At 32.7% G+C, this 13280-nt stretch overlaps 1 protein-coding gene across 16 annotated transcripts; it reads right to left on the bottom strand.

Annotated features, from left to right (window-relative positions):
- Position 1: 1 nt before the first annotated feature.
- Positions 2 to 12773, bottom strand: cyc (cycle). 16 transcript variants are annotated; one of them, XM_065344831.1, is made up of 14 exons: positions 12382 to 12771; positions 12133 to 12252; positions 11271 to 11357; positions 9806 to 9929; positions 7213 to 7308; positions 5352 to 5592; positions 4404 to 4496; positions 4124 to 4241; positions 3686 to 3841; positions 1298 to 1565; positions 1082 to 1223; positions 610 to 728; positions 364 to 461; positions 2 to 248 (listed from the first exon to the last, which is right to left on the bottom strand). In XM_065344831.1, exons 4-14 carry the CDS (start codon positions 9883 to 9885, stop codon positions 121 to 123), a joined length of 1539 nt encoding a protein of 512 aa, XP_065200903.1. In that variant the 5' UTR covers positions 9886 to 9929; positions 11271 to 11357; positions 12133 to 12252; positions 12382 to 12771; the 3' UTR covers positions 2 to 120. The 16 variants fall into 16 exon arrangements, with proteins under 16 accessions (XP_065200903.1, XP_065200900.1, XP_065200905.1 ...); XM_065344828.1 differs by having other exon boundaries at positions 9806 to 9949; positions 12382 to 12770; XM_065344833.1 differs by lacking the exon at positions 12133 to 12252 and having other exon boundaries at positions 1298 to 1562; positions 9806 to 9949.
- Positions 12774 to 13280: the final 507 nt, after the last annotated feature.

Genomic DNA, 13280 nt, shown 5'->3' with positions numbered 1-13280 from the left:
GTTCAGTTGTACATTTATTTCAACTTAAGTATAATGTTACATTCTTATGATGACTGTAGGACACTTTATTGAAAAATATCTTTCAAGTTTGAAATTCACTTCAGAGCATCTTGTATTCATTCAATCTGCAATATTAGTATCAGATTCTAAAAGTTTCATAATCGCTTCCATTGTTGCTTCATTACTATTCTTTTCGCATATGGTTGGGTGAAAATTAAAATTATCAATTAAATTTTGCTCGCTTTTTTCTATTTGAATAAAAAAGAAAAACAAATTAGCAAAAAAAAATTCCATCGTATCAATTATCCAATCAACAGCAGTAACTTGATAACAAAATATCCACACAAAGAATTTCTCACTCACCTGCCGATTCGTAACTGGGAAATGTGAATAAATCGTTGCGAGCAAGATTAGCAGATTGTTTCCCTTCAGGTTTTTCTTCAACAGATGTTTCATTAGTCCTGTCGCAAATTATTAATCACATAACGGTTTTTTACTTACTATTTTTGTCTAGTTTGTCATTAAAAATTCTCAAAATAGAAATAGGAATCTATCAAAAAATTTATAAAAATATGTATGTACTGTGGTCTGTGGGTAATATTTTATTACCATTTAACTGTGTTTGTAGAATAGAAATATTCCACGTCTTTTTTCCAAGGGTTTTCCAAACTTTTCCATTCGCTTGAAACGTTAATGAAATGACTAAACTTGGTACGAAAACGAAAGTTCTGCGAAAAACCGGAAAAAAAATAATAATAACAACAATGTTTAATTATTTGTGAAATTAGGTACATACGGAGCCGTTTCTACCGAGTCTCCATTTGAATGCGAGCCCCTTCAGGGAATTCTCACCAGAAACGTAAATTGGCAATATGCAACAGCAGCTATGCTTTGTTTATGGTGTGCAAGACTACCAACCCACTGCTTTAAGAAAAACTCCATGAGGAGGCCCGAGGCCCGCATTCAAATGGAAACCCGGTATCTTCTGCCCATGTGATGGAATTTTTGGTCGTGTGGGAGTACCTATATATATAGGCCTACTACCCACCTAACTTTCTATCGGTGGTATACTTCAACCTACCTTGATGGTATTTGAACAATTGAACGGCTGCAGCATCGATCGATGAGCTTCTGCAAACTCATTAACATCTTCTGAATGAATATATTCGTAAATACTTGTTCCCAAAATTTCTTGAGATAAAAATCCAGTTATCAATGTAAACCTAGGAACAGATTAAGACATTCGCGATAGAAATATTCTCGAAATTCACAACCATTGATGAAAAATTTTCCGTACCAATGGTCCACGAATAAAAATTTCCCATCGACAGTATGTTTACAATCAAATTTTGAGGGGTTTTCCATTTGTAACGCCGGCGGAAAGTTACTAATTGTACGCCCAACAGCTATGAAACAAGTCATTGAAGATGAATCTGCACTGGTGTATTTAGGATTTTCAGCTTTAGTTGAAGAATTCCAGCATTTGAGGTATCCAACGGAATGAATAACAGTATAGTCATTTTGATCCGGGTTATAACTGACGGTGTTCGGCGACATCTGCTCTGCTGAGTATGAAAAAAAGAGTTAATTTTGATACGTTTTTGGTAGGATTACGTCTGCAGTGGGTACCAATGTAACATTCGGAATACCTATAGGTGCTAGCCTATCAAAAGAATTTTGCATACAGGCTGCGCAGAAATATCGAGTAGGTATGTACTTACACTTACCTACGCCCAAAACAGTTTCGTATTACCTATATCTATACCTAGGTAAATGTTTCGGTTCATCACAGTGAATAACAATAATGATATAATATTGGTTGTTGGACTGAGGTGATAACATTCCACCAATCTTATGGATCTATTTCACGTTGCTAACATAATAATATTTTAACCAAAAACTTTCTTAGGGGTACTCGATATTTCTATGCACGCTGACCCACTTGACAATAGATTCGCCGCCCGAAAAAGCCGGTGAAAAAGCCGGCCCAAAAATGACAGTAAATTTGCCGGTAAAAAAACGCCAGCCAAAAGCGGCTGTTTAAAGTGGCTGATTAATTCATTAAAACGCCGAAAAATCTACCAAGCTACAAAAAATTTCTAGCCCAAGGTAGGATCGAACCCGCGACTCCTGCGTGGAAGTCCAGAGCGCTCACCATTCAGCTATCACAGCAACAATAAAATCTTCGTTTTCAAGTGGTATACATGTACCGCACTTCGTACTTTCCTTTAAATTTTTTGAAAATGAGTTCTGAACACAGGTTGCGCATGTGCATTGTAATCGGCAAATCAACAAAATAAAAAACTGCTGCTTAAAACGCCGGCTCAAAAGCGGCTGTTTTTCTAAAAGTGGCGGAAAGCGGCTGATTTAAATGGCTGATTTTATAAACTAGCCGCTTCTAGCTGGCGTTTTTTCACCGGCAAATTTACTGTCATTTTTGAGCGCCTTTTAAGTGGCAGATTTACAAAAATCAGCCGGCGTTTCGGCTTAAAGCGGCGAATCTATTGTCAAGTGGGGACGCTGTACAAAGTGCGCAAAAATATCGTGTATCTCAAAGAAATAAGTGTTTCATTATTATTAGGATTAGGTATCATTCACTGTGACCAGCCAAAACGTTTAATAAAAAACTTTTTTGGGGTACTTACTCATTTAATATTTCTGCGCATCCTTGTATAAGTGTATCTATAATTAGGTAATGTACTTCGAGTAGGCAAGTAGGCAACTGGGAAATTATGTTAGATTTCTGAAAAAGGGAATATTGAACCCTCCAGTTTCAAAATGTACATACATACACAACTAGAATTTTCAAAACGAGTAGGTACCTAGGTAGATTACCAGTTTTATGTCACTCACAGACCAAGTTATCAACTGTTCACGTTGAATTCTCGAGTTTAAAAAAAAATTCACTTCTAGGTACGTCCTCATACATGATCATGTCGGGAGGAGAGAATTTTTCATGCATGAAAAAATGATATCAATCAACCGTGTATGACCGAAAATTTGACATCAGCCTTAATATCAGCCCATTACTCATGTCCAAACATCAAATAATGTAGGTACCCATCATCTTTGCGGTATTTATGACTAATTGACTATGCATGATCTTAATCTTGATCATTTCCAAACGTCTTTCCTTAGGGTGATAATTTGACCGCCACTGCGGGGAAAAGCGTCATTGAGGACATACCTTCCAGACCTACCTACTTGAAGTACATACACGAACTAAATGCGCATTTTTACAAGAATAATAATAAATGAAAATTATTCATTCAATAATTTTTGATTTGCAGTTTCACAGATTTAAAAATGAAATCGCATGACTCTTTTAGTGGATTAATGATATAGGTACATAAATGTAGATATACAAATTATAACTCGTTAATTTATCACCGTCTCATGGACTTTTCAACCGAGGACTAGAGGAGCAACTTACCTTTCCACGTGCTCCCTCTGGAAGTCCCCAAATCTGATTCTATCAAAATATTGCCAAAATTAACGTGAAACTGCAGGTAGGTAGTTTGAAAGTATGGGTAATCCACTATATAGGTATCTGACTACCCGATCAAAAAATCGTTATGCACCTAATGCAAATTCTGTAGGTGAGTAGTGTTTTCATAGATTTTACATTTTTTTAAAAATAAACACCTTCAAATTGGACCATCGAGTCGTAAAGACATCGACTTACCATTTGTATTTTTGTAAAACTGAAAGTTTTTCGTGCCAGGCGCATATTTACCAGAATCGTCGACGTCTGATTTGATTCGGAAATAAAAGGAACGTCGATTTCCAGGATGTAAACCCAGTTGTTCGCTCGGTAGATCAATCTCCAATTCTTTTACAGCTATTTGAATGAGTGGGGGGAAAAGGAAAAGAAAAAAACACAATTAAATTCAGAAAAAAATGAGCAGATCTGAACAGATGTGATCAAATATTTTTTTCTTATAGCGTATCACATTTTTTTTTTGATTTCCTCACGATACACGAACATAAAATAAGAAAAGTTGTTCAATTTTTTTTTTCAACGCTGATGAATCTATGCATCACGTTGAATACCTCAAATATCGAGTTAAACTGAAAATAAAAGTTGAATAAGTAAGTATTTTTAAATTTTGCAACTGCTTACATTTCGAAGCCATCAACTTATGCCTCGGATTTAGATCAGCGCATGAAATTTGTTCTTTCACTTTATCAATATCACTTGGATGAATTATATCGTACAAACTACGTCCCAGCAATTCACTCTGAAACAAAGTGTCGTTACGGTAATATTGTATATAATAGGTAGGTAGATTACTAGATACCTACCAATACCTAAATGCTCATAGGTTTTAGGTATGTACTATGTACATTATTTTATAGGTAATAATTGATTTTAAAGTAAGAAAAAAAAACCATAACCTTACTCGGTTACTGTTCAACATGGTTGAAACCGATTCAGAAACAAACAAAATTCGTCCACTGTCACATCCCACGACGAAAAGAAATCCTTCGGAAACCTATCGATGCAAAGTGAAATGCATTTTATGCTTATAAATATAGGTAGGTAGGTAAGTAAAAATAAGACTGCATGAATTATGATCAAAAAGTCCATCGCTTTTGAAAATCCTCGAAAAGATGTTAGGTGCCCACTTCCTACCCGACAGAATCAATTACCTAATAAAAATTATTTAGTTTTCAAAAGAAGTTGGTATCAAGTCAGAGACGCCCTGTTCACAATTGTGTGCATAAGTGGGGGTACCTATTAATCTAAGTACAGTAGGTAATAAAGTAATCCTAAGTATAGCTATGTATAATTAGACAATAGTTTGCTTCGGAAGGGTGAATTCTTTCTTCCAACTAAATTTTTATCGGCTTTCCGGACTCGATCCTGTCTCTTGGACCTTTAACTGATTTTAAAAAGGTCAGAAAAACAACAAATCAGAAATTGTTTACTTCACTAACTATAGTCACTATTCACCTACTCTCTAAATTTGAAACAGTGAAATTTCACTGCTTAGCAGTCACGACATTTTGGCTTCTTAAAAGCAGTAGTTTTTTACTGCAAAAGAGTAAAAAATTTACTGAATTGATTAGTAAAAATGATTTTTACTGACCAATTCAGTAGATTTTTCACTGTTTTGCAGTAAAAAACTACTGCTTTTAAGAAGCCAAAATGTCGTGACTGCTAAGCAGTGAAATTTCACTATTTCAAATTTAGAGAGTACCATAACCTGTACCTGTTGCCTGCTGTTGGAGATTATTTTTCATTCAATATCTGCACCTATCACCTAAACTCTCTGATGCGTTCAAGGCTGATTACATTTACATTTATGTAGATAGTATCTGAGTACAAATATTTATGTATTACTCACTTGTAGGATCAGCTTCTTCAATTCCACATCTGATATAAAAGAATACTTCAAATTTTCTTCTGCATTGCACTGCATAGGAGAAGTTCTAATTGATTTCAAATACTGCACAGCCATTCGCAGCACCGTTATTTTATCAAGCTTGTGCGTGTTGAAATTGCAAGATGGTATCATAGTGGAAAGTTGAGATATGTAGGTATTCATTTTATCTCTCCTGCGTTTCTCAATTTTACTGTGAATTTGCCTGTAAAATCACCCGAAGTTGAATTTAATTCCATAGGGGCAAAAATCACCTTCAAGTATTTTAATCCATTATTTATCGCTCTAATCAACATTTTGATAATCATTTTAATATAGTGATACCTATGTATAATTCTTACCTATTTCTAATCATAAAATAATAGGTATGTATATCTTCTATAGGTTAATGAAACTTGATTTTCAATCAATAATAATCCTACCATTGTTATAGATTTCTTCGAATGTACATACAAGCCGCCTATTCTTATCTTATAAAGGTAAAGATAATAATCTAGCAACTAAAAAAAATAAGAAGTTGATTACATATTATCTATAGGTACAGTAGTATAAATCATGCAACTTACAATAAGGTATATAAATATACATATAATTACATATAGGTACCTATATTGTTGGCACACTACATTTAAATATGATTAGTCAATCATAGTAATTGAATCCAGGCCTTACATACTATAGTTTTTTTTTCATAAAAATTGCATTAGGTACCTAACTATGAAACTTATAAAATTTAGTGTTTGAAATAAGAAAATTCAGAAAGCAATATATCGGTATGGTAGGCATACCTAACAAATACATGGTGCGCAGAAACATCGAATATACCTACCTACCTCAAAGAAAGTTTTTTGTTAAAAATGCAGGTTGTCAACGTGAAATATGTATAGATGCGTATGATTGATGCTGGAATGTTATCACCCCAATCCAACGACCAATCATGTACTATCGTTATTCACTGTGAATTGTGATCAACCGAAATATTAATTATAAAAACTTTTTCGGGGGTACTCGATATTTCTGCGCACCCTGTAGTGGGCTAGAATTAAAGTCGTATTTAATTATCAAATCTGTTTCAAAATAAATTTTTTAAGACATTGGACAAATTCTTCGATAGGTAGGTACTAAAATAAAGGCTACTTTGTCATACAGGTAACAATTAGGTATACCTAATAATATTCAATTTATTCTGGTTTGTTAACTTTGAACTATTATTACGTATCTAACCAGTGAGGAATAAGAGGAATTAGCCATCATCAATCGTCAGGAATCAGGAAATTATACCTAAAGGCTAAAGGCAATTCCGAAACTACATGTATTCATTTTTACAAACGTAGTGCTTCAGGAATGCTCCACTCTGTCAGCTCTTAAATATCTTTATAAACAATTTCTATACCTAAATCTGACTTTTGATTAACTCCTCAACTTGCAAAATTTTTCGCTTCCAAGTTCTACTCTTAAGCAACCAGATGTTGAGCTGTAGATAGGATGTGAGGTAGGTTCTATGTATGTATTACGAAATATAAAGGACAGGCTATACTGAATTTAACCGTAACCTTAAACTTTACCCTAGAAGTTAAACAAAGGCAACTTTTATGTTAATGGACATTAAGTTCAGTATAAACCAGTCTTATTCTTAAGTTACGGGAATAAGTTTACGGTTGAGTTCAGTATTATAGCCCATCCTTTAAGATTAAAAATTTTAAATTAAGTATTCAAATCGTCGACTATATTATTGTTTATCAAAACAAGAATTTCAAATCCATCGAATGTTATTTGCACGAAAACATTCATCTTCAAGTTCATCTTAAACTTGAAAAACATTTACCTCTTGCATTCCATATCAGAAGTAGATTTTGATTCTTCAGTATCCTGATCTTCAATACAATTTCTAGAAACACAAGTACATAGCGGCGAAGTGTCACTACAATCAAATGCATATATAATAATTGGCCTTAGGTATACATAAGTGGACAAATTATAAACTGAAAAAATCTATAGGTAATATGTAATATCCAATATAAAACGATTCCTATTTCCGAGCGACACTATACGAATTCAACACCCGAAACAGCACCTAACGAAATACATATGATTTAATAAGCATACCTATTACCTATACGTATAACTATGTAGTATGTACCTATATAGGTACATTTAAATTATTTTCGTTCTGAAACAAACTTATTGACAATTTTGCTGACGTAAGTTTTATGTTTCGATATGAATAGGCATGTGATTTTAACGCGTTTCAAAATGCGAAATGATTTCAAGCGATTTTTTCAAACTTGGAAATTTTTGGTGTTAGGTTCAAGTATTCCAAAACTTGCGATTTCAACCATGTAGCCATAAAAAATGACATTATATGAAACAGCACTACATAGTTACCTTCATCAATACATGTAGAGCCTAAAAAATAAGTTATGCCTATATTTTATCTACATTTTTTAAAAGTTTGATCTATTACAATATCAAAAGATACGAAATTAAAAAGTCTGGGTAAATTCATTGTAAATAAGTAAGTAATACATATGTACATAATTATGTACTTAATGAAATTACATCTCCCATAGGTACGTCAATTCTTACGACACATAGAAAATGCCAACATGTTAGCTGTAAGCAGGGTTGTTGTGATCCGGATCACATTTGAGTGATCTGTATCCGTGATCCGGATCATTTTCTGCAGTAGGAATCGTGATCCGTGATCCGGATCATTATTCCACAAGGATTCGTGATCTATGATCCGATTCAAAATTTTCCGCAGATCATTTTTTCACGGATCCTTTTTTTTCACCAGTAATGCTGCATTGCTGCATGTTTTTGCTTTGAAAATTCGATTTTATTAAAAATTAATGGAGTTGAACTCAATTTGTTGGATATTTATGTAGGTAAAATCGACGTAATGTCATTGGTTTTTCGCTAGGATGCCTAGTTTTTGATTTTTTGACAAAAAACCGCAAGTAAAACTTTTTGAAAATTATTTTTTGAGAAATTTGCACACTGTGTTTCATAAAAGTCAATCTGGAGGCGAAAGGAAGCGTCCTACGAAAAAATTACATATGACCAAAATTGTAGAGAATTAAATTTCCAATCGACATGATCTCATTAGTTTTTCTCTAGGATGCTTAGTTTTTGATTTATTGACAAAAAACTAAAATTTTTTGAAATGTAAAAATTTCATTTTTCAATTTCTGCAAATTTTCAAGCTGAGGCTGACTTTTTCCCACCCCTGTATAATGTGTTATTGCAAATTTTTTGAAAATAAAATGGAGACTATTTCGTTTTTTCACGTTTTTGTTCAATCTTCAATTTAAAAAAACCAATTTAGTACCTAGTACAATTTCCTTGAAATGATCCGAAAAACGATCCGTGAAATTTGATCCGGATCACTTTTTTCTGGAGTGATTCGTGATTCGTGATCCGGATCACAATTTCCCGGAAGATCTTTGATCCGTGATCCGGATCACAAATTTCTCAATGATTCGTGATCCGTGATTCGGATCAAATTTCCGTGATCCGCAACAACCCTGGCTGTAAGTAATCTTGATGGTTTTACCTGAAAGTCTCGCAATCATTTATAAATAGGTATTTAAATAAAAACTTACAAGAGCACCATTTGTCTGTTTCAACCACCTGGTTGTGATTGTACATACGTATAGTAAAAATAAGATGTATGTATTCCATTGTGCTAAAAAAATGAGATTTTTACATTCGCCATTAAACATGCATTGCCTTCGAACCCTAATTATTTCACCCAAAATTACCTATATATGTACATACATTTTCTATCAGCATTTCCAAAAGTTTGATTTTATTTTTTCGTCGGTTTATGTTACCCACGACTGCTCAATAAGTTTTATTATTATTATTCACATGTTATAGGTATCAAATTAGTCTGAGACACAAGCGGGTTTTACTGTAGGTACCTTTTTTGCTTTCAAACATCTAAACATCTCATTTTCACCGAACAGAAAACATGACAGCGAAAATTGAAATGATTTTTCTAAAAATCAATCATTGCACCTTACAAAAAATCTACATCCAGTTAGATTTTGGTGTGTGTAAAGTATTATAAGTAACGTGTTATGGTAAAGGTTGTAAGTACTTATACTACTGTACATACTCGTATGTGTTACGTTCTCTCGCATTCGACTAACAACGTAAAGTCAAGCTATTTCTCACCTATCATTCATAGATACCTACATAATATAATCAGATCAAAGCTTTGATCAGATTAGATCGGTTTAGGCCTGATCATTGAATCATTGATCAGATGCAATCATTTTCTGCTGAGATGAGACGATATTTTCAGCCGCATTAGGTATAGCAGTAAACATAATAATTATGCAGTATACCATTGATAAGCGCTAAATAATTATATTTTCGTACCTACGAGTATATATGCGGTCGTTACTTACGTTTTCAAAGTCGTGCTGCCTTTTCTTTTCTTCACCGCCCGGCTTTTCTCTAAATTTGGTTCCGAAAATGGAACTTCCATGGTTTATATTTCAATACGCCAGTTAATGGTGCTTCAATGAATTTCTGGAATTAATGATAGGTATCTATACAAGAAAATAATAACCCAACAATCAAAAATTGGATTTTTCAGTACTAATAGGTACATAATTATGCAATTGAGTATTTTGCTCAAATGACCTACTTATACTAACTATTGTATCTACTTTCTAAAAAAAAATATACATAGAAAAATATAGTATCGAGGTGATTTAAAATTGAAAATGTTGAAATGGCTTATCGTAATACCAATATAGGTACGTCTACGCACGTAGACATGCTATATGTATTACTCGTATGTACGAGTAGCTAATGGAAATTATTGAAGATGAAATACCAACATTAAAATTTGGCTCGTCAAATTAAATTATTGTCAGAATGGGAATGGAAATATGCATAATTTCGACTATAAGAAAAAGAAATGTGTTACAAATTACATAAATTTTTGTTTCAAAAAAGCGTTGTTGATGAAAATTATAATTTACCTACACACTCTACAAATTATTCAGTTTAAGTATACTTACGTATTTTTAAAACACAAAAAACAAAAACAAAAATACAGTTTTTGTCCCAAAAAAAAAACAACAGTTTAGTTACATGCAGAACATAAAAAATCTGTTAACGCGAGCGATAAAATAATTCACCGAGTCAATAGTATTGGCAATGCACTGAGTTGATGAAATTAAATATAAATTTCCATCGCATAAACAAGCCCGTTGAAGGGATAGACAAGTGCCTTAGGGCGCAAGACAGTTACGAGCTTTTAAAGGTACCTATAATTAATTTGCTGTAAGTTCTTTTAAATCTGCGTACATCTGCTATAGGATCACCAAAATATATACCTAGGTATTCCCTAGCATCTACATAACTAGGTCTACTTCCCTATAATTAAGTATAGTTCTACTTTGAAATTCAAACAAAACTTGTTCTATGCTGAGTTGACGCAAAAAATTTTGGAACTCTCACTCAAACATTTGAGAAACTTTTTCACAATTTTCATTGGAAAATTTTCCAAAATAATCCAAGTTTGAAATTTCGAAACTTCAAACTCTTTTGATTGATTAAATCTGAAATATTCGAAAATTGTTTTGACATAAACTTTTTTGACTTCTATCCCCCTTTTAAATTTTTTTACCATTATTTTTATTATTAATATTATTTACTTATTTTATTTTGTTTTTTTCGTTGTAAGGAAAAGAGAAAAAAATGTATCCACCAGCCACTAGCATAATATACCTCGACCTACCTTAATACAATACCTACTGTATGCAGGACGTATTATCGCTATTAATTAAATTTATGAGTCTGCCTATATCTTTTTAAAATAGCGTAGGTAATAGAGAAATAATACAAATAATGTTCAACTACCTGAGTGATGAAAGATAATTCGCGCATCGTGCAGAAGATAGAGAGAAAAATTGGACTCATCTTTCTTAAATCAGCGTATAATTTGAGCTGTACAAAAATTGAAAAAATAGACGTTCGTAAATTTTATGAAAATTTCCAAAAGTCATCCAGGTACATATTCATTTTAAAGCAAGCTTTTTTTAGGGCAATACGATTATCAATTAGAAATTATGACAGATACACCATAATATTGAAGTGTTAATTGAGAATGAATTTGGTATGAGGTACAAGTAGGTAAGTGACTAAGTTAAAATCTTGGGTAAAACTTTCAATAGGTAGGAACATGGTGGGTCATTATCATTTGGAAGCAACATAAATTTTAAATTTTATCAATGAGTGCAACTTGAACAGCATGATCGTGAGAAAAAAAATTGGTCATAATTTGAAATTGTAGGTAAGTAGGTAGGTACTTATATGCTTATAAAATGATGAAAACTAATCTTGATCAAGAAGAAGAAAGAATTAAATATGAGTAGGTACATTACCTACACATAATCAGGGGCACATTTAGGCATAGGTTTTACTAATTTGGGGAAGGTACTCTCTAAACTTGAAACAGTCAATTTCACTGCTTAGCAGTCACGACATTTTGCCTTTTTAAAGCAGTAGTTTTTTTTTACTGCAAAACAGTGAAAAATTACTGAATTGGTCAGTAAAAAATCATTTTGACTGACCAATTCAGTAATTTTTCACTGTTTTGCAGTAAAAAAAAACTACTGCTTTAAAAAGGCAAAATGTCGTGACTGCTAAGCAGTGAAATTGACTGTTTCAAATTTAGAGAGTACCTATATAAATCAGTACAAAAATAAAATTAGGTACTAACAATAATTATAGCATCCTCCAAGTAGCCTACATCTCTCAACATTTCAAATTACATGTTGGTAGGAAGAACGTGCTTGACTTGAACCTCTTATATATTTGCTCATTAGTCATTACTTTATTGCTATAAAATATGAAACATGTAAAGAAGGAGTGACATGATAAAATCGTTTAAGTTAAGAATTTTTCATTTGAGTGTTCGTGATTCGTTACAAAAATTCAATTGTATTGCTGTCTAGCTGTCTATACTTACTTGAGCTGAATGCGTTTCTTGATGTACTTGTTTTAGTTTTGAAATTCACTGTTGCGAATAGATGCGAAGGAATTCACAAGCTTGAAGAAAAGCACCACGCTTTCGACAAGTCACTTATAATTATAAAGAATTATTTTCAGATTTGCGTTATGTCAATCAGTAACACTTCTGCACCAACGTGCAAATTTATCGCACAATAAACAGTGAAACAAAAAAAAAGATTTTAATACACAATTTATTCAATAGGTACACCGAAAATGCACATCGTACAATGAAAATATTTCCGATTAAAATACAACCACGAGAAATAGAGAAACAAATTGAGAAAACGTGAGACAAAGGTCAAACGATATATCTGCTGACATTATCTCTCGTGATACACTTAAAAGCAGACTTGAAGCGTTCTTCATATAAACAACACTATACATTGGTATTATCGATAAAAGATAATTTTTAATGAGTTTAAGAAAGAAGTCGAGAGTGTACCTATATACTACTACCTACCTACGTAAGTCAGAACACCCAAAAAAAATTGTTCGAATTATCTGCTTATATTTTTAGGATTATTGCGCGTAGGTATAGTTTGAGTAAGTATACCTATACACATTTCATCAACTTACCTCACATTATGAAAAAAAATGCAATTTATTAAATCATTGACCTTATTACCTATAATGATTAATATACATAAATAATTATGATTATGTGGACTCCATAGTTTTTTTTGTAATTTATTGAAGTGCCTAAATAAGTAGAAATAAAAATTCCGACACAACTTAATTAACCAAGGAGTTGATCAGAAAAAATTCTATGCATAGAGTAATAGCTATAAGTGTATTTTGTTGTGTGTATTTTTACCTACACTTCATCCACCACCTACTTCTACATATGATCTAGAT

The sequence above is a fragment of the Planococcus citri genome, chromosome 1 (genome assembly GCF_950023065.1).
Source record: "Planococcus citri chromosome 1, ihPlaCitr1.1, whole genome shotgun sequence".
Lineage (NCBI taxonomy): Eukaryota > Metazoa > Arthropoda > Insecta > Hemiptera > Pseudococcidae > Planococcus > Planococcus citri.
Note: the sequence above shows the minus strand (reverse complement) of the source record. Positions and strands in the feature narration are given on the sequence as shown.